This window comes from Lampetra planeri, chromosome 6 (genome assembly GCF_965212315.1).
Source record: "Lampetra planeri chromosome 6, kcLamPlan1.2.h2, whole genome shotgun sequence".
Taxonomy (NCBI): domain Eukaryota; kingdom Metazoa; phylum Chordata; class Hyperoartia; order Petromyzontiformes; family Petromyzontidae; genus Lampetra; species Lampetra planeri.
This window is the reverse complement of record NC_136112.1, coordinates 16,767,157-16,795,019: the sequence shown is the minus strand read 5'-3', so window position 1 is coordinate 16,795,019 and position 27,863 is coordinate 16,767,157. Positions and strand designations below refer to the sequence as shown.

At 44.1% G+C, this 27,863-nt stretch overlaps 1 protein-coding gene across 7 annotated transcripts in view; it reads left to right on the top strand.

Moving 5' to 3' along the window:
• LOC144719622 (uncharacterized) overlaps positions 1–25,115 on the top strand; it is a 152,480-nt gene extending 127,365 nt beyond the window's left edge. For 6 of the 7 annotated variants that reach the window (XM_078595721.1, XM_078595723.1, XM_078595722.1 and 3 more), the window contains 18 exons: positions 1,288–1,341; positions 1,849–1,902; positions 3,108–3,161; positions 3,800–3,853; positions 4,193–4,300; positions 5,253–5,306; positions 8,378–8,431; positions 9,360–9,467; positions 13,466–13,519; positions 14,169–14,204; positions 14,644–14,697; positions 15,207–15,356; positions 17,122–17,218; positions 17,711–17,760; positions 19,217–19,279; positions 20,460–20,528; positions 21,507–21,758; positions 22,768–23,010. In XM_078595721.1, coding sequence (XP_078451847.1) covers positions 1,288–1,341; positions 1,849–1,902; positions 3,108–3,161; positions 3,800–3,853; positions 4,193–4,300; positions 5,253–5,306; positions 8,378–8,431; positions 9,360–9,467; positions 13,466–13,519; positions 14,169–14,204; positions 14,644–14,697; positions 15,207–15,356; positions 17,122–17,218; positions 17,711–17,760; positions 19,217–19,279; positions 20,460–20,528; positions 21,507–21,758; positions 22,768–22,911 — 1,509 coding nt within the window. In that variant the 3' untranslated portion in view covers positions 22,912–23,010. Of the gene's footprint in view, positions 1–1,287; positions 1,342–1,848; positions 1,903–3,107; positions 3,162–3,799; positions 3,854–4,192; positions 4,301–5,252; positions 5,307–8,377; positions 8,432–9,359; positions 9,468–13,465; positions 13,520–14,168; positions 14,205–14,643; positions 14,698–15,206; positions 15,357–17,121; positions 17,219–17,710; positions 17,761–19,216; positions 19,280–20,459; positions 20,529–21,506; positions 21,759–22,767; positions 23,011–25,012 lie in introns of those variants that run through there. The other variant, XM_078595719.1, reaches the window with a different exon arrangement.
• The last annotated feature ends 2,748 nt before the right edge of the window (positions 25,116–27,863 follow it).

Below are 27,863 nucleotides of genomic sequence, written 5' to 3'. Positions count from 1 at the left end.
ACCGAAATAAATAAGCAGATGATACACCTTCCCATATTGGTCTCTTCACATAAATAAAACAAGAGCACCTTTTTTTACAAATCTCATCAACCACATAGCCTTCTTGGAGACCTGTTTTTTAAGCATTGTGTTAACACACGGATACTCTGGACCAGTTGTGACTTTCCACGTCACATAATCAGTCAGGCTCACTTGAACCAATATTTCCAGATTTTTATAGGCAAGGTCCCTCCCTGTGATATATGGGCCTTCATCCGACACAATGAAAAAAAAATATTTGCGTTGCTGTCGAGAATATGAAAGTTATTTTCCTGTTTTAAAAAATTATCACGTATTTTAATATCCCACACTGTACCAAACACATCCACAGCCTATTTATGTTTTCACTGAAATTCACCAGTGTCACTACAAATATAATTAATTGTGTGCATGCACATACGTACAAAAACAATCGTCTTCAGGTGAGTGAGAGAGAAAGCTGCTGAGACAAGGTCTTATATAGGCCTGAGATGGGTGCATCAAGGTAGGTGGGTGGAGCTAGAGATGGTCCAACCACAGAGGCTCGGGCAGTGGCCTTTGTATTGTGAGAGATTAGCATGTCAATAGCTGGGGCAGTGGCCTTTGTATTGCGAGAGATTAGCCTGTCCTGAGATGGGTGTATCAAGGTAGGTGGGTGGAGCTAGAGATGGTTCAACCACAGAGGCTCGGGCAGTGGACACCCAGCCTGTCAATACAAAGACATCCAACCTAGTAATGAAACTCAGAGAGTCAGTTAACATCGGTAGATAAAATGAAAACATCATAGCAAGTTAAAAGTTTACCTGGTTAATCACGTCCTTCCAATGATTGCTCAATTTGTACCCATCTTCCCGGTTGAAGTTGTGTCTATGTTTCTATAGATGGATGGCTTCATGAACAAATCTTTGATGGTAGCCCGAAGGTTTGCAGAGTGCCTTGGTCTCGGAAAAAACAATATCGTGTGAGCCCACGCCTGTATAAGACCTTGTCTCAGCAGGTTTCTCTCTCTCTCTCTCACCTGAAGACAATTGCTTGTGTGATGATTGAAACGTCGTGATCTATTATTTTCTATTCACGTGACTTGACTGAAAGACCCAAAGAGTATGAATTCCTGCAGTTACGAAAGCATTAAATAAAAATATATGAAGATCACCTGTATATCCTTAAAGAGACATACCTAAATGCCTGTAGATACACATACACATGTATGATACACACGCGCATGCATGTGAAACACGCAAAACTGTGGTGTGTTTTTTTCCTTTGCAGGGCCCGGTTGGATTCCCAGGAGATCCGGGACCCCCTGGGGAGCCTGGCGTGGCTGTAAGTTGGATCGTTTCATACTAACGAATATGGTTTTGAACACGTTGCTGACATGACTTACGAAAGAAGCACGATAAGTCTAAACGTGGTTAAATAGTAATTGTTTAATGTAAATTAAAGTGGTGGTAATTGTCTTGGGTGGCGACATGGCCCAGCAATAGTGTGTTCGGCGCTCATTGCAGAGGTTCTTGGTTCGAACCTGACAGCTCGACCTAGTTAATACTGCGGGTGTGTTAACCATAACAATAGCTACCATCTACTTCACAGTGGACATTCAAGTTCCCATTGTGTCATTTGAAAATAGTAGTGTGCCAGCATCATGGTCCACATTTGCCAATTTTACAAATTACCTGCAAATCACTCCGTTGGAATTGCAGACTGTGCCTGCGAAACATATGCCATCGTGATAGCCTCATGCTATAAGAATGGCGCAAATACCTAATTTTATTGGTAAATTCGTAATGTCTTATGATGGTGATGGTAACTGTGGTGATGGTGAATTTACAGGGTATTGACGGAGGACCTGGAGAGAAAGGAGACAACGGAGACCCAGGCGCTGCAGTGAGTTCATGAGCCTCTCTCACATCTGCCCACTAGGCCTCATCCATGCATTCACTTCCTTCTCTGTGCTTTCTCTATTTTATTCCTTCTGTCCCACTCGTCAGCTCGTGATTAGCATCTGCCTAGGTTGGCGCCTTTGATTCTGAAATCACACGTGACTTCCTCACTGCCTCTTAATTCAACCCCGACAGTAGCTGAAGAGACAGTGATGAAAGCCCTTGTAAATGTTTTGTTTAAACAGCATATTTTCTTGCTGCCTTAAGTCAACATGTTGACACTTTATTATATATTGTTAAACTTTTCGCATTTTCCTTTACTTTGCCCAATCTAGTAAATTTTATTTTACAGAATGTATGTTATATTAATGGTATATTAGCTTTTTTTCACACTTTTACTATTATTGTTGTAGGTGGCATCCATGTGTTACATTATTTTTTTAACCGGTAGCCCACATTTCCCTTGGATTTGACCGTCCATCCTTCTGCAGTCAGTCAGCCAGCCAGTCAAACTTTCTTTACAATATAGTATGACATTGTGCACTTAAATGGTCTGGATGTGACCCAAGTCGTTTGGGCAAAAGAGGCAGTGTTGCTCCACGTGTCTCAACGAGGGTTATTTCACTGTGGTGTGGTGACCTTGTCCAATGGCAGCACGTTTACTGCTTATTGCAGTGTTTTTCAGTTCGAGTTGGGCAGGCACCCCTGGTTATTGCTTGAGGTGTATTAACAATGAAATACTCCAAGTTGAAGACGCTAAAGATCACATGACGTCATTCAGTATCAGTAGGCTTTTGTGGGTTGACATCATAGTCAACAATTGATACGTAAAAAATAATACCTGCAGATCACTTAATTGGTATTAAAATCATCACCCCCTACTGGCACTAATTTCCAGTTGCAGGACAGGTGCTGAGTCGCCTTGTGCCACAGAGGGACAACTGCCACTGGGGGTGCCTTTTAAATGTGTTGAGATGTGATGCGATGTAAGTCACGTATCACGTGTATAGTGCTCGGAGACTCCCCAGCATAAAAGAGGGTGGCTCTATCCCAAACAATAATCGTGGTTAAATTTAGGATACTTGACTGACTTAAATAAACGACACTCATTCTATCCTTAGTGCACTGCATTATTTGAAGGACTCGTGTTTTCAGGACGTTTTACGTGTTGTTTCGTGCCCCTTCCCAACTCTTGTGTCTGCCTTTCAGGGTCCACCAGGGCCATCTGGAGAGGCTGGTCCCCCGGGGCCTCCTGGCAAGCGGGTGGGTGCTCCACTCGACCGCTGGCCCCTCTCATAGCATCCACTCGCTGTATGATAGATGCGCTATGGAAACCACTTAGCCGTACAGATGAGTCTTGAGTCTAAAGGGAAGGGCAGTTGAGACAGGAACGTTGCCCGTAATACTGTGTAGATCAGAGATCTGCACCTTACCTAGCAGCTCCAAGAGAAGTTGTTGGTATTTGAGCTCAGGTGTATGAGATGGATGCTGGGAGTTTCTTTGCAAGACAGGAGCAACCGTGCAGAAGTCCGAAAGGGAACGTGGGGCAGGTGAGTGTTGTAGGCATGATGAGGCAAAAATGGCCGCACTGAGTAGGTTGTGTGCGTGGAGTAAAGGAAGGCCCATTGCTGAGACTTGCCATTCGAGGGGTCTCTACAAGGCTAGTGACCAAGGAAAAGAGGAGACCTAAGGGCAGATAGTGGGAGACCGTAAGGGCTGATTGTGCAGATCGCGTGTCAACCATGCAGCAGCTGCGGGATATTTGGTGGCGGATAGAAATCGTTTGCGAGGTGTGAGTGCATGACTTTGGCCATGGTGACATCTTCATCTTGTTATTGACAACTCGTGTTACGTAGTAATTCCAATGCAATGACAGCTGTGGTAATTGGTTTTGTTTTAAGGGGCTACCAGGAGCAGTTGGATCCGAGGGAAAGCAAGGAGAGAAGGGCGCAAAGGTGGGTACATTTTCTTGGTGTCAATTACATCATTTTTTTATAATAATTCTTATCAATATATTCACCTGAAAAGATGGAACATCTCGTTTGCTATGGTGTCCTGGATGCCGATTCACACACGCATAGAAAACACATTCTGACACGTGTTCAAAGATGCATTTTACGTGGACATTTACATGCAAATAACCCTGGCAATGGATCAAAGAAGATGTTTGACATAACTCTGAAAATGGTGATCTGGTGTTGCCGCTGATGACAGCAATGATATGAACATCTCTCTGTGCCAGTAATGTTTGAGAGCCCGATGTTGAATTTGCTGCTCCTCTGTGTGTGTGTTAGGGGGAGGGTGGTGCGGAAGGCCCTCCAGGCAAGACAGGACCTATGGGGAATCAAGGCCCACCAGGAAAGGCCGGGCCTGAAGGACTGCGGGGAATACCAGGCCCAGCGGTAATAATATGTTTGTAATAATTACTTGCTTCAAATTCTAAGTATCCGTACCTGTTTGTATGCCCATTTCAAAGTGTTTGCCTATTTTCTGTACATATACTTTGCCAAAATAGTTAAGTGTGCATATTTCTGCAGGCTGCCAGTCTATGCAACTGGGGCCTGTTTAATCATCTTACAGTATAGTTTTGTCATTGTCATCAACCCCTTTATATCTTAATATTTAAAATATTGACATTTATATGTATGTATACGAATAGTATGCATAAAAAAAGCAATAACAATTAAGTATATTCTTTTTTTGTCCAGTCTTGCTGGAAAGCATTGGGCTAGGATGCTCTTTCGTTGCTACCGAGTAACTCAATTAAATCCCAAGCGTAAGTGTTTAATGCTCATTGTTTATGTCTGGTATCTGTGTCTGTTACATGTATTGTCAAATAAGATACAAATAATAATTCCACTGTTTCACATGCAATAGTAATATTAATTAAAATATGCTTATGGCCACATGTTCCTCGCATTACTTATGAAAGAAGTATAACAAATATACATATATAACGATGATGTAAATTGAAAGTGGTGGTTATTATTGGGGTGGTGGTGTGGCCCAGAGAAAGCACATTCGCCGCTTGTCGCAAAGGTTCGTGGTTCAACTCCAGCGGCTACCCTCATGCACACCGGGGTGTGCATCAGCCATAAAACACACGAACCACCTGCTTTAGAGTGGACGTTAACGATCCTATGACATATTTCGCAGAAGCAGGCCATTGAGTGCCAGCATCATAGTCCACATTTCCCAACGTTGAAAATAATACTCGCACATTAATACATAGCTTGCCATTGCTGCCCCCTACTGGCAGACTACAGAGCTTGGATTGATTGCCCCCCCTCTCGTTAGAAACCTCTCTGATGTTCTGATGTGTTTGATGTTGTGTGCGTCTATGTGTGTGCACAGGGAGATCAAGGATCCCCAGGTCCATCTGGGCAGAAGGGACCTCCAGGTCCTATGGTAAGTCACCTCTGGTCGTGGTGGTGGTGGTGGTGTTTATGTGCTGAACAGGACATTATTTTTATCCATCCAGGTCGTCTGCTTTATTGAGATAGATATTTTAAGAAATTGTATTTAGTCATGATAACGTTTTGGTGGGGTTATACGTTCCTAATATTGGACGCAAAAGTGTGTGAAGTGTATTCAGAGGTAAGAATGAGGCTGGGTGGTTAAAAATCTACGAGAAGTGCAAAGTATTCACTTTGACTGGATGCCGCGTGGGGAGCAGTCCCACACGAGCCTGGTGGAGAATTTTGCAGCCCTTGGGACAGATTACGTGAAGCGAACCTGAACCAGAGAGAGTGCAGAGAACTTTGACAGCAATTGTCCTCAATACAGAGGTGCAAGGTTTAATCGTAAAGGTTTGTCAGTTTGACGTGAAGGCTTTAACGAACAGTATTATTCATAATCAAGGTTTTTTTGGGTTAGATCGCGTAACTATAAATGTCGTTAACCCACCACCACCCGATGATGCTGGATGGAATTACCTACAAATCGCCATGGTACTCAAATTGTGAATGCTGTGAGTTTACTCTCCAACACCCCCGTGGGCTGAAGTAGTAACTAATTGGCACGTTTTGTTTACATGACAAACCTTACTAATTGGCCTTGTTGGGTGGTGGCGGGTTAACGACACGTTTATATTTACATGATAAATCTCAAAAAACCTTTAGTATGTTTACTCATAAAAAAAGACCAAACAGTGGCTGAGGGCTCAAATTAAAGAATCCATAGACGAAATCACTTTACTGATATCTATGGGTACCCTTTTTACACTATGAAGATGATGAAAAATTAAGGTTTTATGTTTTCTGGCAAAAATACAGCACCAAATAGACACAGCTATTACAATGCATAAAGTCTGCATAAAGCACACGTGGCAAAACATGCAAAAAATATGTTCTGATAATGTATGCATTGTCCTTAAAACTGATAGTCCTACTACGGAGACAGCCTCCAGTGCCATAGAGCAAAGAACTGCAAAAAGTGAACCGTACAAGGACAATGCAAACGCCAAGCCATTAATAGCTTGGGTTAAGCAGATATATAATAACCCTTTTTGCATCCTTTGGTCTAACACTGGCGAGACAAATTGATAAAAGGGGCCGTCTCTGGTATGGGCCAATCACTTTTTGAAAGATAATGCATGCATCAGAGCAAATTTGCTTGTATGTTTTACCACAAGTATGTGCGGTTGATGAAGGCTTAATGCCTTGTAATAGGTGTTTGAACATCTTAATACCTGTGTAGTGGGTTCAAGGAGAGTGGAGACGGCTTGTAGAGGCAACACGTTTATTTACAATAACGGTAACAGCAACAGTCCCGAGCACAAAGGGGTAGCGGTCCCTTTACCTGCTACCTGGGGAGGTACGGCCTCCGGGCTAGCGTGCCCTATCACTGGGACCACGGGCTCTCTCTCTCCTCCGGCTACGGGTGACCTAGGGGAGGCTACACTGACCCGACCCAGCCAAGGTATGGGTCTCGACCACTGGCCCTCTCGGTCCCGGCCCTTACAAGGACGTCGGCCCCCGGCGGTTCCCAGGTTCTCACCACTGGCTCAATCAGTCCCGGCCCTTAGAAGGGGAGCGGGTCTGGGGGTTCCCAGGGTCCTAGGCTAGCTGGTCTTCAGGCTTCGGTCTTCGGACTGGCCCCAGACTCGTCCAGACGTCCGGCTTTATACACCTCCCCAGGTGTGTCCGCCCCTGGCCACGCAGGGGGATCCTAGAACACCCCACAGCCCCCCCCCCTCCCTGCTTTGGGGCAGGGGAATGTAACGACCCTCATGTCGGTCCAAGTTACTGCCCCTGGTGGGCCCTGTCTGCTACTGCAGGTAAGTACATGTAGCCCATTTAAGGAGCTACACCTGTATTGCCAAAAAAGGTTAATTATTTTCTTATTTTATCAACTCTAAATGACGCTTAGGATTTCCATCTACTTGGGAACTGAAGAAATTGATGCAGAGTGCACTGAAGAGGAATGGCAAGCAATGTAGAATTTGAATGACTGTTCAACAATAATTGAGCACGACCTAGAGTAATAATAATTAACATTTGTAGGGCACATCTCATTTTTACAAAAAGCAGGAAATAAGCAGAACCAGGGTACATGGCAGCCAGAATTAGGGGGTAAAAGACAATTTAATGAGGTGAGTTTTTAAGACAGACAAAAGTATAAAAACTGAATTCCTGACAGAAAATATGGAAGAAGAATTCACAAGGAGACGTTAAACGAGAGAGAGGAGGGAGGGGGGGGGGTTTGTGGGACGAACCGAGATGGAAAGTTAGAAGATGATGGCAGTGGCTTGCATGTGAGGCAATGTACATGCAGTCATTGTCAGGGAATATTTACCTCGAACTGGAACAATGGTGCACACAAGTATGAAGCGATGATGATGATGCATAGACCATTCATCTTGACAAAGGCTGGGTTAAAAAAAAAAAGTTAAACATGCAAATGAGTAAGCGTATATCGAAGCTTCTATCCAACAATTCATATGAATTCTTAAGGCTCACAGTATAAGCGTCAAATGAATGCTTTGCAAATGACAGCATATGCAAATGAGGCTAAGGGGGGGTGGGCAAACAAAGTGTATATACGAGAGAAACCATTTCCAACAACGACAGGAGCAGCAGCAGCAGCAAGTAAACGGATCGCAGAGACTTGAGTCGTGACCCCTGGCGGTTACACATTTACTCGACCGCTCCTGGGATTCACGAACAAGGCCCCCATAGTGTGAAGGTTACAGCCACTCCACACTGGGGCTTTCCATAGCCACAGGGTAGCAGTGAACATTGGTGACTGTGCTGCACCGACGGGTGCTATGAAGGCTGGCACGGCACACGAGGGGGTGGGTGGCCAGCACCACGCCTGACTGCCTTTGTGGTGATATTTACACACCACACCAGGTACGTCATTTGAGGATTAGTCGACCTAGGGGAGGCCCAGTACCGATTCAGATAATCGGCACTGGTGTTGGCCATGAGCGAGATTTAAACTCAGGTTGCTGCACGCGGTGTGTATGTCTGTTTCAGGGTCCACCGGGGCTGCCCGGACTAAAGGGGGATCTTGGAATTAAAGGAGAAAAGGTAAGAATTATATTCATATTGACATTTTTGTTTTCTTTTCCGAAGTTGGTGCCCCTTTGAGCTTCTTGAGACACCTAGGCATTTTCCACCACTGGACCCAACCATAACCAAGCCAGATGTGGCCTCAAAGAAGGATGACTTTCACCCAATTGTATCCATGCCTTTTGGCATAGATAAAGGGGAGCAACCTGCAGGAGGTAGCGATATCCACATTCAGATTAACATGGATAATGAGCTCGACCAAGGTCACCCCCACACCAGCACTCGCATCACCTGTACACATGAGCAGAAAATATGCCTCCTTGCCATGATTGTCTCTCCACATGATAAAAATATTTTTTTATGAATCCCATCAGCCACACAGTCTTCTGGGATTGACTCTTCAGCTGTACCTTATTGTTTTTATAGGGTAAAAGCCGCTTAACACTGTTTAAGAAATGGTATGTTAAAATGATCAAAATCAGAATCTTTATTTAGACTGGAGGAATCCGATGAACTATGCAGCTCACAGATGTCCAGTAGGGGCAGGTCAGCAATTTAGAATAACAAACAATACAAACAACGATAGGAGTGGAAAATAGAGAAAATGTAAGCAAGTCACTATAAATATGAATAAAGTTTATAAGTACTTTATATATATATTGTGAGTTAGAGAGCAGGGGTGTGCAAGGGCTCTGGAATGAGTGACCGCGACGGAGGGTGCATAGGAATTACTAAAGGGGAGGGACGGAAAGAAGTGGAGGGGTGAGGGGAGGGTCGAGGAACAACATGGGCAGTCGATAACAGGTGAGGCTTTAAGAGAGGAATGGAAGGAATGCATGGAGGTGGACTGCTTAATGTACAGGGGGAGTTTATGTATTATATGCACTAAACGTTCTTTCATCTGACTGTCTTAATGAACGACATGCTTTTGTGTCACTACTCTCAGGGACACCCTGGGCTGATTGGGTTGATCGGACCTCCCGGAGAGCAGGGAGAGAAGGGAGACCGCGGCCTCCCCGGGACCCAAGGATCACCCGGCAACAAGGGCGACACGGTAATTGTGTAGAAGTTACTGAACACGCAGCCAATGTTATGGTTCTTAATAAATACTTGGGTTGGGTCACATAACGATCTGACCAAATCTATGTCATTAAGTACCCTCCACCACTCAACACATTCAAGTCACTTGGTGTACAAGTATTTAACGCATCGATTAGTATTTTTTCAGCTTACCGGTGAGTTGAAGAACACTGCTCAGAACCAAATTCAATCATTGTTTTTTACGTTTAATTTCACATTATGTCACACATTAGCAGGTGAAAATTATATTTATTTATGATAGTGGCCAGAGATTGCATCCCATTGCATATTTTGTGATTTTCAGTAAATAATAATAATAGTACTGAAAAGAGTAAAAGTCGTAAAAAACAATCCGGGTGGCAAAATAAGAATCAAAGAGGAACAATAATGATTAGGAAAAACCCGACTGAGCCTGATCTCCATCAGTCGGCAGTTCCACACCCGGGGGGTGTGGGGGGGCACAGTAAACGCCCGAACGTCCCGAGGACACAACCAAGATGGAGGTACGCATAGAAGGGCTCGGTGGGCAGAGCTTTAACGACATTGCGTGGGCATGAAATTGAACTGGTTCCTGACTATAAGGCGGAAACGAGCCCTCGTAAGGCCTTGTAAACGAGCAGCAAGATCTTAGATTACTCTTGAAGACAGACAGAGAACCATTTTAATTAAGCAAATCTGGCTTGGCAATCAAACCTGTGCATTTCATTTCTACCTCGTTGGTGGAATTACAGAATTGGTGCAGTGTAGATTTTTTTTTACACAGTTGTTGAGCGCAGGCCCAAATGCCCAAAATGGCAAGCGGCCACCGACAGACAGCACTTTAAAAGTTGTAATAGATGAAAGTTGGCACCTTTCTTGAATTGAAGAATGTTTTAGAAAAGAGATGATGAGAGTGAATTGCAAAGTGGAGTAGTGCTAGGAAAGAAGCAGAATGAGAAGTGAGGTGACGTGTAGTGTGGTGAGTGAATGGGTGAGTGGGTTGGTGGGTGAGTGTGTGATTGGGTGTCTAAGAGAGTGAGTGTGTTGTTGTGACCTGCAGTGTGGTGGATGAACACATTGTGGATAGGATGAAACATTCAGCCTGCCCATCTGAACAAGCACAAAGAGAATGGGAAAAGCATGCAGTAACTGGCTATCACCGGAAGCAATCGCTACGAAGCATATGCAGAGAATGCCAGAGCATCTTTGGAAGAAAACTGGATTCAAGACTGCCCGACTCTGTTACAAAGCCACCTGGAGATATCCCAACCGACTCATTATTGAGTCTCACAGATCGTTCTATGCTCTAGACGTCAATCAGTCGGCTGGCTATCCCTGTTCAAGTTCATTTATTAGGTATAGCTCTGTGAGCTATGCGGCTATTAAGTCGGGTGCAACCGCAACAAACAAAATATGTGATCTGTGACACATCCTGAAAGGTCTGCTGCACTCCAACCACCCATCAACTAGTCACCCCGGTCTATGCACAGTACTTGTGACGTTCTTCGCCAATAAAATAGTGACGATCAAGACGGCAGATTCTAACTGGAAGGCAATGCATTCTCCCGGTCTGCCATCTGATTTTGATCAACCTGGAACCAATGGAAAACTCGAGACCTTTGTACAAACGTCAGTGGCAGAGGTGTCGATGTGCATTGCACGGCTGCCAAATAAGACATCGCTGCTCCACTACAACTACACGCCGATTCTCAAATTATGCTCAGACGTGCTTGCTCCGCTGATTGTCCACCTGGCAAATAGTTTGTTCAGTGAGGGCTGTTTCCCAGACCGGTTCAAAATGGCGCAGGCAACACCCCTCCTGAAAAAGTTGACTTGAGCCATAGTGACCCTGCAATCTATCGGGGAAAGATTTCAAAGGTCATGGACCACGTTTGTTAGAAGCAGTTACTTCCCCACATCACTGCGATGCGCAGATTCAACCCATTGCATTCGGCATATCAGAAGTTCCACAGCACTGAGACGGCTCGACTAAGATCACTGATGACCTCTGCAAGATCATGGATGACCGGTGTGCCGCAGGGTTGGTTGACCTCGAACTCTCAGCTGTCTTCAACACCGTCGATCATGAGATACTCATCAGGCGACTGAGGTTAAAGTTCGGTGTATCGGGTATGGCACTGGGGTGGATTGAGTCATGGTCAGGGGCGGTTTCTTCATTAGGGCGATTGGGCGACGCACCACCAATGTCATTCAACCACAGAGTTTTGCGAGCCGTTACTGTGCCTCTGGATATAGTCCAATCAGCGTCATGCTACGTTCTGTGGAGTACCGCCTCTTTTTGGGTGATTTCCCTCTGGCTAAGAATCGCCCCGTGTGGTCCCATAGACTTACATTCAAAGATGTTTTTTTTCGAACGGCGGGCGCTGCAATGCATTCTCTATGGCTTCCGGGAGGGCTCGCACTAACGTGCTTACGTCATCATACGTAAGCACGTTTCATCCAACAATATTATTTGTCGCCACCTAGTGGAATCTTTAATAAAAGAAACTGAGTGGATTGTAATAATAGTGAGTATAGAAACAAACAAGATATATTGTAAGAGTCACTTTATTTTTCATTAATATTAAAGCAGTGAAGTTGCCTTTACATGCTTAAGCTGTTAATTTATCCATTGCATGGGTGGACCTTATCCTTATCAATCATCCAGACATTTGCCCCCCTGAGAGATTTTGCAGGAGCCGCCACTGGTCATGGTTGATCACAATTCGTCAAGCTAAGTGACGAACAGTCAGCACCAATGTCATCTCATCACATGACATCAAGTACCATCAATATACTGATGATACACAAGTGTACATTGCAGTAAACTGAAAGTTAGATGTGAACAGCCTCGGTTAATCTTGAAGATTGTACATTAGTGGTGCACGTGTGGTTTGCATGAAACGAAATGCTGCTTAATCCAGAAAAATCGGAGGATCTGATGGTTGGCATTCAGTTTCTGGCGAAAACATTTGTGGGAGGATCAGGTGTGGCAGTCGCAGACTCCAGAATTCAGTTTTGGACTCATCTAAATAGCCTCAGTACCGTACCTAACCAGAATATATCGTTTGATCACCACGTGCTAAATATCGTCAGGTCCTGCAATTTTCATATCAGGGCTCTACGACACATTCGACCACGATTGAGTCGTGACATAGCCAACACAGTGGCGTGTAGCGAAGTATATCGACAAGGCTCGATTATTGCAACTCACTACTCTACGGGACATCTGGCAAAACATTAACAACCTGCAGCAAGTACAACATTCTTTGGCACGTGTCATGACAGGTACTACAAAATCCGACCATGTCGGGCCAGTGCTCGAACTAATATTTTATAAGGTCGCACTCCTTACACACAAAGCGCTTTCCACAATGAACTTGTCAATGAGCATAAACCATTCGCGAACTATGATCATCCTCGCAGCAGCGGATTTTGGCTGGCCATCTAGCAAAAACAGTCACTCCATCGCACGCTTTCAGATGCACTTCTGCTGCCGTCTGGAATGCTCTTCTGATATTAGGAAGCCACAGGAGCTATGCACATTTCTTTGGAACTGCTTTTTGTGTTTAGTTTGTTGTCCTTCCCCCACACCTCTGATTATCACGGTTGGCTACGTATGGTGCGAAAGCAGTTCAACCTACGTACATACATGCAACATAAGTGGAGGAATCACCGTGTGAAGTTCACGGGAACAGTGACCATGGTAGTCACAACAGAGGAGTGATGAGATTGCGACTGATCATCGGTGTGTGAGGGAATTAGTGAGTGCTGGATCATCAATCACCCTGACTGCTTTACATTGAATTTTATCCAGTGCAGTGAGGTAGGAAATGGGTGTTTCACCACACATGTGACAGCAGTATTCTAGCTAAAGCCAAATTTGTCCTTTGTGTCATAGACGTATTTGTTTGGAGTAATGGTTTTGGCCTAGCAAAGAAATGCAAGCTTCTTGACGATGCTGATGATGTGGGCTGCTTCTTTATTTCGCAGGGTATCAAAGGCCCCGGTGGCCCGCAGGGCCCTCCTGGGCCTCCTGGCCTCGCTGTGAGTATCCGTATCATCGAGAAAGGGGCCCGCACTTCATATTCTGCATGTGTTGTCACTCGGTGTATTCATTTTCACGGCTATATGGGGTGTGATCTAATACTGTCCACGGTTCCGGCGACCAAGGGGAAGACTTAAGAGCAGAAGGTGGTGGATTCAAGAATTTCAGGGTCGATCTTGGAAGTCCCTCCTGTATGTACTGTGCAGCGGCTGCTGGATCTGATGGAGTGCAGACAGCATTTGGCGAGGGATGGTGACATCAATGGCTTTGGCCACGATGCCATCTTGATCTTTATCCAATGGTTCTGAAAGATATCAAACGCGTGCCCCAACTTACACATATTCAATTCTCCATTTTAATGTCAATAGGGTCGTTTCTTGTTATGATTTATACACAAGGTTTAAATCCACTGCTGTGATTGTGTGTCTCAATGTACCGTAGATTAACCTTTCTTTAAACCGGTACTTTGTAATTACCATTCCTTCACCACTAGCTAGCGCTATACTCTAATGTGAACTCCACAGCACTCACAGCCATGAGTAAGTGCTCATTGGTACTAATTCGCACATGTCCATGTGATTACATGCACATTCTCGTGACTATGAAAAATACGCACTGATTGTTTTTTTGTCTTTTGCTATTTTTCAGGGACCCCAAGGCCCGAAAGGAAATAAAGGATCAACGGTGAAAAAATATTGTCAATCACACATCGCTCACACCGTGATCAGTGCTAAATAAAGTTGCGTTAAGAAGCCATCGCCAATCTCTATCATTTGATAAACACTGGCTCACTGTGGTATACATGTGCTTCAATGTTCTTCCTGGAATGAGACGAGAGGGGGGGGGGTAGGAGATGGTGTGGAGGAGAGTGAGGTGAGGTGAGAGGGGAGTGTTGAGGGTGTGGACGGGAGTAGAGTGAGGTGAGAGGGGCGTGGTGAGTGTTTATCCGTGCTGCCTGCACTAGCTCTGCAGGGGCTGCCACTTGCATCATTTGAATGCGGTTCAGTCACGTATGTCAGTGCTAATAATCAAAATAGCCAGTGCACTTAACACATCGTTTGAACTGTTGCATGGGACCTAACATCACTGCTGCCGTGTCATTGATGTGAATGTCTGGGTGCAGGGTCCCGCCGGGACAAGAGGAGACATGGGCCCCACAGGATTGCCCGGACCCCCGGTATAGAAGCACAGCACACATCGACGTGCACACCCGTCCCTACAGTAATGAACAACAATGATTATCTCGAGATAATTGGGTGTCCGTGCCATTCTCATTGCCGTGTTTAACGGGCAGCTACAGGTTTGCCAATTGAGAAATGTCGTCGTACTTTTTCCAATTTGGCACATTGCGAAAATGAGGCCATTATCCTGTCTATGATTTTCATTGTGGTGACCCTTCTACGTGGAGGCCAGTCGAGTGAAGAATGGCTCGATTTAACTCGAGAGAGGATATCAGACTCCAGTCTAAATGTGAATCCGCCCAGGTGGCTTGGCGGTGGAGGGAGCGGCTCGCAAAGGGAACGTTCCAAGTTCTAATCTTGGTTGGGGGTTGCAGGGCTGTAAACGGGAGATGAGCACCAATGCCTGAATGCTGATTTGAGCAGACAGTCACTGGAACGTTGATGTGATGTGACAATGGAAGTGGACTACCAAAGACTCACGAAGGCCACGCGGTTATTGCCGCAGGGTCCTCCAGGTGAGGTGGTCCACCCACTCCCCATGCAGTCTGCCAAGAAGGCGCGGCGAGCTGTCCAGGAGCAAGACGAGGACCCCCAGAGCTACATGGATTACACCGACGGGATGGAGGAGATATTCGGTTCTCTCAACTCTCTGAAGGTGGGGGCATTGTGCGTTAACCGCGTATCCAAAGTGCACATTCAAAAACCTGCGCTGACTAGGACTGTAGGCCGGTTGTTTTTGGGGAAAGTTTGGAAAAAAATTTTTAAATACATTTAGAGCAGTTAATACCACTTTGCATTCTTAATCTTCTTTAAATCATCGTGATGTGACCGTGTCTCCTACGTTCAACGCACGGACTTTTGTAAGCCAGACAATGTGCGTACATTCAGGAATGGGAAGGAGGAGCCTCATCTGCTTATTCTGGGACGAATTGTTATTTTTGTTTCATGGTTTTTTGTCAAAAAGCATCCTTGTTTATTAACATCGAGCAGATCAGCAGCATTGGTTCAAGCAAGTCTGACTCTACCGATGAGACACTGAATGTCTCAACGGGTGCAGAGTTTACTTGCGTTTAACTAAATGCTGCTGAAATTATGCACTCCCAGAAGGCACTGTGGCTGAGGGGATGCGTACAAATATGTTTTTTTATGTGGAGTGTGGATATGGAAGGGGGGTGGGGGAGGCACCGAGTCTGCTTATTTCTATGGATAGCCATAGCACCACTGCCTCGGGTCCGGCCACACACTACCCTCACCCACTGAGTGCGGTTAACAGTGACACCTCCTTACCGGGTTCACCCCCTCCCACTGCTCTCTCCTTCATCACCATCATCACCAGCCAGGGTAAATCCACTGTTGGATGAGCGCCTCGTCAAGCTGCCACCACCACCACCGCTCTCGATCCTTGCGATGCCACAATCCGTCCAGCGCCTTATGCACAAACTGATTCCATCGCTCCATCTACTAAGTGTCCGTAGTCTCTCGGTACGCGTTCCATCCCTTGGTTGCCACCTGTTATTATTCGCAACCGTCGGCCATTGTCCATTCTGGCTGTGACGTGGTCCTGCCCAAGCCTGCTCACTTTTATTAACAGTTTGGATGATGTGATAATTGGTTCTAGATTTGAAGCTTTCGTGACTGCAAGGATTCATATTCTTAGGTTTGCACTGTCCTTGAAGTTGATTGGTCCTACGTGACTTTACCAAAAAAACCTAAGAATATGATAATTGGTTTTTTACCCTTCTATCTGGCAACAAAACTGACACCTTTTTTACAAGGAGTCATGTTTGCATAGACCACAATACCTGCAGCCATAATTAAAAAAAAACATAACTCTGATAATATATGCACTGTCCTTGAAGTTGATTGGTCCACACCCGAGACAGCTTTCCTTAGAGCCTAGTCTCACATGGGTTGGACCAGATGACGCCAAGAAAGTTTGGATGATGTCAGTAACCTGCATGTGTTCTCTACTCCAGGTGTTCCTCTTTCTCTCTCTCAGCATAACTCCACGTGTGCATCTCTTCCCAAGCTTCTTTACACACATTTTAGTTTTTTTTGTTCCCGATCTTCCGTTATGATTGTGTTTCTGAGCCGTATGCCTTCAGAGGTATTTCTGCGGCCGTCTGGAATGCTCTTCCATCCGATATTAGGAAGCCACTGGAGCTCTGCACTTTTAAATCAAAACTATGAACTCACTTCTTTCAAACTGCTTTTTGTGTTTAGTTTGTTGTCCTTCCCCCGCACCTCTGATTAAGAGGGTTGGTTATGTATGGTGCGAAAGAAGTTCAACATACAGTACATAGCTGTTAATACACACTGACAGAAGCCTCTTTAACCATGGAAAGGGGAGTTTCCCTCTGTGCGGATGTCTGCTTTTCGAGAATCTAACCAATCTACCTCATTGTCTTCATTCATTTCAGGTTGAAATTGAACAAATGAAGCAACCATCCGGAACACAGGAAAACCCCGCACGAACGTGCCGAGACCTGCTCATGTGCCACCCTGACATGCCCAACGGTGAGACTGCCCCAGCCACGTGTTCATCAGTGATGCAACTTCTGTGGTCCTTAATGACCCACTCAATTCACGAGTTACAGTAAGCGTAATGTTGAGGCGCAGACTATCTGCAAGTGAAGCATATTTTCAGAAACATACTTTTTTTCTCTTATTGTATAGTTGTCTCGATATTCTTACTTTAAATTTATATTCATTATTACAAGCCACAGTAAACTTAAAATGGCATATAACCATCAGGCAGTTCACCAGCATTGGTTCGAGGAGAGCCTGACTCGATAAGATATCGAATATTGAAACGGGTCCAGAGTTTTTGTTGCTGGCGAATTAAGAACGCAAATAAGGCTATGTGTCTGATGGGATGTGTAAATCATAAAATGGATATTTATTGATCTGGAGGGACAGATATGCGAAGTAGGTGAACTGTCTGCTTCTTTATTGTGTCACTCATTACAATCAGACTGGTCATGTGGTTATGTGCGTGCTTGTGTTTAGGAGAGTACTACATTGACCCTAACCAAGGCTGCTCACGCGATTCATTCAAGGTAAGCAATTTTATTATCAGGCAGACTCAACTCAGATCGTTGAGGAAATGCATCCTGGAAAGTGGCACGTCAAGCAAAAACAATTTCCCCAAAATAAATGTTCAACGTATTTGTTGCAAGATACGATGTACGCACACACACAGTAAGATGGCAGCACAAATAACTGAGGTGAGGGTACGCAATCGCCTACTCTATCATTCCGCACATATACCCAGAATTCCCTTGCCGCTCACCCACGCAGCTCAATAAAGTAGTTAGTCGTCATATTCTTGGTTCTTTCGGTAAAGTCACGTAGAAGGGAAATAATAAAAGAATATAAATATAAAACAACTCTCTGAAGGTGGGCGCATTGTGCGTTAACCGCGTATCCAAAGTGCACGTCCAAAAACCTGCGCTCAAGGACTGTAGGCCGGTTGTTTTTGGGGAAAGTTTGGAAGAAAAAAAATATATTTAGAGCAGTTAATACCACTTTGCATTCTTAATATTAATATTATTTTATTATTTCCCTTCTAAGTGACTTTACCAAAAGAACCAATATGAATCCCTGCAGTCACGAAAGCTTTAAATCAAAATAGTTAGTCGTCGTCGAACAATCAGAAACCGCGTTTGTAATGGACACATTCCGCCTTGTGTGAAGTGTTCCCCGAAAAGAAGAACAGCTTTGTAGCGAAAACGGGTTGTGTGAACGCGCGTTTAGCGAGGACTTACCCTAGAGTAAACTCGTACAAGTGTGGCTTGTCCGGGTAGGGCCGCGCGTTGAGCATTTCCTCTCTCAAGCTTGTGCCACGAATGAATGAGACCGGCCCGTCAAGGGAACTAATGAACCTTGGCACTTGCCTCCATCAGTGGCCCTGAGTCCATTGAAGAAATTTCACATCCCTAGGGTAGGGGTCAGTCCCCTGACACTATACGACACAACTGCTCCACACCACACCACTAAACTGTCATTTGCTTAATTATTTCTCCCTCATTCCTTCATTTACTCATTCCACTCATTAACTCACTCAATCGTGCCTCCCATTAATTCTCACACATTCTCTCATTCCTCCCTCACTCAAACCTCTCAATCCTTCCAAACAAACCAGCAAACAGGGAGTGGGATTTTATGAATGTATATACGTTTTATTCATCAAAATATTATCACCTGGAAAATCCTTTTGAGATTTTGCTTACATGCCGATGCACCCATTACTATAGTTGTGCGAGACGTGCTCTGCGGGACGCGCAGCTATAGAACAACAATAGTTACTTGGTGCACACCGCTAGTTCACGTCAAATGCACCCTAACGCTGTAACAGTTGGAGGTGTTGTGCCACGGAAGCTTTAATTAAAGTGGAGACTCATGTCACATTCCGGTGTGCCCCAAAAATATTTTATGTTTAAAGTATAAGAAGAAGTAGTTTTGGCATGTGCTGTGTATGATGCACTTATTGTGTTGTGTTTTCCCTTCTATCAGGTGTTCTGTAATTTCACGGCTGGAGGGGAGACATGTATTCAACCAGATGTCAAGTCGGCAAGGGTAATAACATACACATGAGCGTGTTCTACATAAAATTAGACCACACCGTAGTTGAGGCAAATATCCCCCACACTTTCAGCCAGTCAATGACAACAATAAATCGAAATCTATTGGACGTTTCATGGGAGAGCGACTCCAAGGTGCCATACAACGTGCCCATTTATCACGTAATTCAAGCTGCGTTCAACCTTTAATGGTAGCGTTCTCAGGCTGGGACACGGGCAGAGCGTAAAGCTTGACTCGTCACGTGGGTTGTGGTCCCTGCGTTTGTCGCCATGGTAGATGGTGTGGCGACGGTTGCAATTCGAGAGAGAAACATTATAGTCCAGTCTTCAAAATAACGATTTATACTTGGGGCGTGGCTCCCTGCAGGAGCAGGAAGAGATGGGGATGAGCCCACACTTACTGTATTAGTTTCTCCCGGCGAGTAAGGGTAGAGCAATGGAAGAGATGGATGACGCAGGCCATGAAGTTGAGAATTTTTTAGCATTGAGATTTGAGCTATGGCACGTAAACTTGACATGCTCCTTTGAATGGTATCCCAAGTACGTGTGGCGATGGTTTACATTTGGTTGTTTTTTGCTCCGATTTATATTTGCTTCATTGTTTGTACTTTGTTTTTCTGTTATTGTTTTTTTTGTCATTTTGCAAATGGGAATGTTCTGGTCTCCTGAGTTCTCACCTGGTTAACAAAAATCACCTTTAAACCTTTAGTGTTTCATTTTTAACAGAAACATACTTTAAAAAAATAAGTTAATTTAAAATATATCTTCACGAAGCTCAAGGAAACGTACAGAGTCCATGTGCACACTTGCTCACAAGCCAGCCTTGTACCCACTCAGACTTCCAAGTCAATGGGTCAATGCTGAAACATGTCTGGTGCTGCTAATCTTGTTTTGTGACCCTGAGGCAGAGGCCCCCGATGACCCTGTTTCTTTGACACGGATAGAATCGTCACTAAACAACCAACTGTTTATTCTCACACAATGGTGCTCATTTGGTCGACACTGGAATAATGTTGGATAAGTACCATCTTGTGAGAATTCTCTTCAGACGATGAGTCTCGTTTGCTTAACAATGATCGCTTCACTCAGATTTTACACGTGTGTACACATATTGCGCAAACACAAGGACGACTGCTGTTAAACTTTGGTCCTCTGGCTCTGTCCTCGCTCTGTAGGTAAAGATGTCGACCTGGGCAAAGGAGAAACCAGGAGGCTGGTACAGCAACTTCAAGGGAGGAAAAGAGGTGTGTTTTTGTGTGGTTCATGTATTGGAGGAACAGTGGTGCAGTGGTTAGCACACTGTGCTACTAATCCGGCAAACCCAAGTTTGATTCTCGCTCACGATCAATAATTTGCAAATATTTGACCCGATTCCGGTTCTCCCATATGTTGAATCAGTCTTGAATGAGTACCTGGGGCAGTGTGTAAACATCAGCACTGGGGAGACAAAAGTGGCCGGGCATGGTGTGCCTTGTTAGCCTTCAAAGGTGCTCATTAACAGCACTTGCCCCAACTGTCTGCTAAGGCTATGCGGGGGATCTTTGTCTTTGGTATTGATTCAAAGCAGTATAGTTGAGCCTGATTAGCCCTGATCAGTGTCGCATTTGTACATGGCAGTGATCTAAATCAGCGGCAGTGCATTTGCGGATGTGTATTAACCATAAAATACTAGGTGCCGTCTGCTTTATACTGGATGTGAAAGATCCGGTGACATAATTCGAATAATGCTGGTGTCCAATTTAACTTTTTTTCATTATATTGTAGATTAGTGTATTGGGAAATACATAGCAATTGTTGCCCCCCTCTGAAAATAGTTTCTATTTTTTCCTGGTTTAACAAGCATAATAAAACTATAACCATCTAAATAGCAATCATTTATCCTCTTCCAGTTGGATGAGGTCCATAATGGTTGTTTTTTTGGGTGAGATCGTGTAAATATAAATGTGTTGATAAACCCGCCACCACCCGACACAGCCAATTAGCAACGTTTGTCACGTAAATAAAAGGTGCCAATTCGTTACTAGTTCAGCACACCGGTGTGTTGGAGAGTAAACCCACTACAACATTTACAATTCGAGTACTGTGACATTTCACTGGTAATTACAAGCAGCCTAAATATATACGTGATCTAACCCAAAAAATACCTCTCATGGATATTTGTCGCGAAAGCCTCCTACGTTTTAAGTTGTTCTGAGGTATTTGCTTTGATTTTTTCTTTATAGTTTTCGTACGTCGACGCAGAAGGCTCTCCTCTCGGTGTGGTTCAGCTGAAGTTCCTCCGGTTGCTCAGCGCCCAGGCTCGCCAGTCACTCACGTATTTATGCCAGAGCTCTCTGAGCAGCATTCGTATGCGTGGAGCTGATGAGTCCGAGATTCTGAAATCGGGCGCCGCGACAGAAGACACGGCGGCTGGAGATGCTCACGGTGCGACTGGACCACCAGCCGCAGCAGACGTCGTGTTCGACAGTTGTACGGTGAGTTCACTTGTCCACTCGTGCACAAGATCTGCTTCTTCTGTGTGTCATATGTCACTTGACAACCAATTGCAAATATTAATTTGCTCTCTTGCTATCTCACAAGACTGCATTACTTAGAACTATTGCAATGTATACTTTAATTTTTTACAAATATTTGCGAAATACTCGTTTTAACCCCCCCCCCCCACCCCCATTATATCCCTACTGCTCTGGTTACTGTTCCCGTGAACTACACTTGGTGATTCCTCCACCCCTGTTGAGGACTCGTTCCACCAGATGCCGACTTATTTTGTCTCATCCCCACTGTGTTAAACCACTCGCCACACTGCAGGTCACCTCACTTCTCTTTCTGTTTCTTCCCGAGCACTGCTCCAATTTGGAATTCCTGCCCATTGTCGTCCGTTTTCCCCAAGCTCTTATAACAACCTTTGCCCAGTAACCAAGAAACGTGTCAACTATTATGTCTTACAACTTTGACAATCGTGCTGTGTGTTGCCGTCCTCATGACGTTTTGAGCAATTGGGCCTACTGTGCTCAGAAACTGTTTAGGTGTGTGTCATGATGGTTGACTAATGGACTATAGCTTAATTAAATATGCATTTACACCACTGAATCATATAATTGGTGTTAATATTCAAAGCAAACTTGCCTGTCCTCCTTAGCTGGTGAGAAAGTGAATCCTCACCATAGTCCCGACCTAAGTGACTCGGCGGCAGAGCGCGCAGCTCGCAATTTGAAGGTCATTAGTTCAAATCCTGGTTGGGCATGGTTGACTCAAGCCATCCACGGTCGATAAAGTAGGTACCACTTTGTGGTGAAGTCAACCGGGGTTGTTTTATAGAGAGCTCCCCCCACCCCCCCCCTCTGCTATAGAAATGTGGAATATCCACCATGAGTACAGGGCTGTAAACGAGAGAAGAACACCAATGCCTCAGACTCATTTGAGTCTTTGGGACTCAGCATGCGATTTGCGTCGTGGTGATCAATGTGTGGTGTGCGTGTGCAGGGAAGGGGTGCCGGTCGCGCAGAGCTTCTCATCACGACCCCCAGAGTGAACCAGCTCCCAGTGATGGATGTCTCCGCGACAGATTTTGGGAAAAGTGATCAGCGATTTGGATTTGAACTTGGCCCGGTTTGCTTTAAGGGCTAACTAAAAAAAAGGTGACAATACTGACACTACACACATTAAACATTTCTGTCACGTCACGCGCACACGCTAAGCAACGCTATCTCCACGGTCGTCATTTACGCACGACGTGCACCAACATGCTCACGTAACATTGGTTTTGCATCACGTGTGTACATAACTGGAAGGTACCTTGCGGCAACCCACCTCAACCTAATCAGATCAAGACTTAGTCCAATGAGCCATGATTTAGAACGAGAAGCGCGTGTTATAAAGTACCCACGCACCACACCAGGATGCATACGCAAGAACGCATGAACATTGACACTCGCATTCGAGAAAACACCTGGGCACGGTAAACATGCTCATGTCTGTGGTGCACACCGACGTTTTAGAAAATAAACCACACAGACCACCTATGTACATTCACCTACCCACCCAGGTGCATACATGCAATCTTACATTCATAGCCCGTACCGATGAATATGTGTAGTTTAAATGTGCACACATGTATATAAGCGTATGTAAGTGTGGTTTATCAGACAATATAGATGGACACTCAAAACAGACATGTGCTTGCATACACGACCCAGTGAATCCCAGAGGGTATAAGCTACGGACAGCCCGTCATCTCAATCGTACGCCGTTGCTTCAGCGACTTCCCCGATTGGCGCATTGTGCACGTAGTGGCCATGCGGAGGCAGTGTCGGAGATGTCACGGCACCAACGCTGCAGTCTCCTACAACACAGTGAACGTTCATAATCCACAACGCCCACGCAGTAGGCAATCGCGACACATTGAGAGCCTCCTCTGAGATTATTTATTTTGATTTGCTGCACGTGATTTGCAATTGTGGTAGATGGCAAGAAAGATGCTGCCTTGGGACACTGCCATGCTCGGGATGCACGTCACACTGCCCTTAACTTCCCGACATTGTTTTCTGAATCGCATTTTATTTGCAATAGCATTCAGAACCTATAATGAGTTAAAGGCTTCCATACATTTCCACGATTAAACATTAGCTCTCCCACTGCATTTTGCGCAAGGTTCATATTGATGCATTCTAGCTTGTGCTGAATCAAGTTCTTTCTCCTACAATGATAGCAAATATCAATTAAAACTTTGTAAAACAGAGCACTAGCTTTGAAACAGCACCTTGATTCATAAGTATGTTGGTGCCATGCACAGTGTGAACAAAGGGACATAAACATGTGAGTTCCGGTCAATATTTTGCATTGAGCCTGGGTTAAAATGAATGTTTTAAATGTTTTATGCCCCAACATTTGTTATGGAGTGGCTGTTTTGATTAAGAAAAGAAACGCCTCAACAATAAGTGAACCTTATAAGTAACAAGTTCAAAACTCGTTTAGCTGGTGGTCACATCTGAAGTGTCCGTTAAATGTTATGGTTTGGCATGCATAGCACGACAATCGAATCGTGTTTAAGCACAGCTCTAACAGTCTCTTAATCTCGTTCATTACATTTTATGACGATATTTTACAACTCGACTCGTTCGTTAAAATGTGATATGGCTCTATGTGTAATGTATTGGTAACAAATTCATCTTTCACTGCTGAATCACTTTTACGAAAGCCTTATTGACTAAGAGACTGTCTTTGGCAGTAAAGTGCTCGTGATGGTTATTACTCAACTCTTGTACGGCCATTTTTGTGCCAGCATTACGCATCACTCAAGTCTATCATTACGAGTGCATGAGGGATAACACTTGACTGGAATACATCACTCCAATCTGTGTAGAATCCCATCTTTAGCCCTGTTGCTTTTGGAAACAAAATTGCCCTATCTAATATCTATCTAATATCATTCACCTACAGAGTCAATCTTAACACGAAGTTATGGTCACTGAAACTGCGCAACAGCTTAAGTGAATTGCGAGCGATCCCAATGTAATTCTGAAGGCCTGTCAGTGATCCTTCTAAGTAGGCATGGGTTTATATGTTAACTGGTACACTCTAAATGGACAGGCAAACAAATAATGATCACCTCCATTGACACTGTCTTATGAACCGAGACATATATATATACACTTTGGGCAATGACTCCACATTCCGAGCAAGAAAAGAAAATGCAAGTTCATGTTCAAGTTTGTTTTTGTTTAACCAGGTCAGAAGTCAAGAGTCCAGGATAGAAGAGCCTTATTTTCAAGAGTGACCTGGGTCACCAATGACAAGAGCAATACCATTCAAGCAAAGTACATCGGTTAAGCCAATACTGTAAAGTCAGAGCAAAAACAATTGCATGTAAAATCAGACAAAAAACAACTACATGTGAAATTGGAGCAAAAACAACCGATGATTGAAATGGTTAAATAGTGTAGCTCCTATTACCTGAACAGTGTCTCCATCGAACCAGCCACTCGGACTTAAGTGAATCCAGAGTGGAATACATCCATGACTTGCCTGCACACTGAATGAGACTCGCTGGCATTCACGATAACCCATCTCAGTAGAATTTAACGAGCATCTGTTATATAAAATTGCAGTCGGATTTTTCTGTTAACTTTCAGTTCCGTTTGTCTCCCGACATTTAAACGTTGGCTACTGTTTGCTTTGAAATTGGAAGGGCATTTGTATTGCAGCTCCATTCAAATCATGGCAGTTTTTATTGCATCCTTGTTCACAACAAGGTACAAACTGAAATCGGAATGTGCATTGTTTGTGTATAAGGGGCAACATCAAACGCCGTAGTCTCCCCGTGCTCAAGTACGCATTGAGCAGTGCTCATTTCCTTTGGCGATTTCTGAGCCAAAACGATGGGAATTCTATAGTTCTCTGGCGAGGAGCTGTCTCTGTACTAAGCGGTGGTGCCGACCTAGTGGTGCTCGTTTAATCAACGCACTGGGGATGTGAGTCAGTTAAAATCGCAGTCTTAATATTGGGAACAATGAACGCTGACCCAACCGAGTGTGACTCTTTTAACACCTTTTCATGAGGCAATGCTGTGACGGTGATACTGTTCCTCGCCTGTACATACGCTCACTGTGAGATTGTACATGCACACGTGTGTCGTATGATTAAACATATTAATTTCTTCACTCGCTGTGGAAACGAAATGGCTACATCGCGATGGGATGGATTTTCTGTGAAAAAGTAACTTTTTCTCCATGTGGGGCCAGCACAGGGAAATAATTAAATATGTTGTATTCTCATCAACATAAAGTTATATGTTTTGAAATGTGATATGCGTGGTTGCCAAGGCAATACAATTTAACAAATATATTCTTTCCTCCAGAAAAGGTCCAAGACCCCTCTGACTACTGTGGATATCATGTTATCATTCCTCACGGTTATTAAGTGCGACATCTCTCCACACATGACAATGAAAAACTACAGGCCTGAACAGAAATCCCGTGACAACTGTGGTGGATTGGAAGACTCTTGGATTTTTTAAAAGTGTTTTTAACGGTCATAGTTTCATGCACACACACATACACACGCACGCACACACTCTCGTTATATATATTTAAGTGTAATATTCAAGGGCGAGTGAATTATGAGCGATAGATCATTAAGCATGGCAATCGGCTATGACGCTACTTTTGTCTTAAGTGAGAACAAATTGAAAAGAAAATTATGCACAAGCTCGAAGAGACATCGGCCCCTTGTCAAGAGATATTTACTTGATGGCGTGGCGGAGATAATGGCTACAAGGACATTAGTGACGGCTCTAACATGGCAATGTTACGTGCAGTTCCGTGACATGTCCTCGCACGCATCACTAGTATGTTACAGGCATGTTTTTGCAATTTAAATTCTTTTTAAAAGAGCTGTGTATACTTTGTATATTTTTACTTTGGCGCTTTGTAATGTCTGACAATGCATAGCTGTTATTACAGATCATTACTGGATTTGTATACCGTAGAATACGTCCCATTGTTTCCTCATGAATCGGCGATTCTATTTCCCATTTTAGCCAGGAGAAATGTACCATGTTTTGTCACTTCAAATGAAACGCCCGCAGTGTGTGTCTGGCCAAGCTGCCCGTCCAGCCAAGTCACGTGGTGAACCGCCCGCGTGAGTGGGCTGCTCGGCTCGGCACCGTTCCGGCCGCGTGGTCGAGTTGGTGGTGCTCGTTTCAGTTTGGCGATTGGCTGTGAACAACACTTTACAAAAGCCCCGGTTCATGGGGGCAGGAGTCAATATGTTGCATTATGCTTATAAACAGGTAAATGTAGAAACACCCATTCAACAACTAGTATTGATATAGTAATGGATATGCAATGTGCTAATGCATGTTTGATATTGGTGCTCTGCTTTGAATTGAAGATCATGGTTCACTAAAGAATAAATGTTTTTAAAACACACTCTAGCACACAAAACTTGAATATACATATTTGAAATTATGTATACATCTATAGTCGTACATTTTTTGTTTACCTCAATATTTACACGGTTTATGACAAATTAACTGAAATGAAAATAAGTTTTAAGGTTGGCTGGCGTGACACGTTTAATAATAACAAATTGTCATAATGCAAGGCAGGGTTTTTATTACATCTTAATCTGATCTGCACTTGTTCTCGGCGTATTTCACAATTTACGCTTATGCACGAGGAACTTGGGTGCCAATGATCTGGAAGAGGTAATAATTGCTCCTCAGCCGACCGTGTTCAGGGGGACAGAATGAAGCGTAGGTGCTATAAAAGTATACACTGCTCTTAAAAAAAATGAAAAGGCAGGATTCCTGCCGTTGAGAAAATATGCAAAAACGGCACACGTTTCACGGCGTGGGAGAAAGTGAATCTATTATTATTGTTGTTTATACAATGAAATTACAAAGTGTTGAATTTAACCATTGCCTGTACTAATGTATGTTTGTTTTTATGTTAATGTTTTGAAAATGTTTATTGGAAAATAAAGTTTTTCTGGTTATTTTTTTTATTTAAATGATATATTTATATCGACAAAAATGTTGGAATATGTGGATTTAAAATTAAGGCTCACCGAGTCGAGCA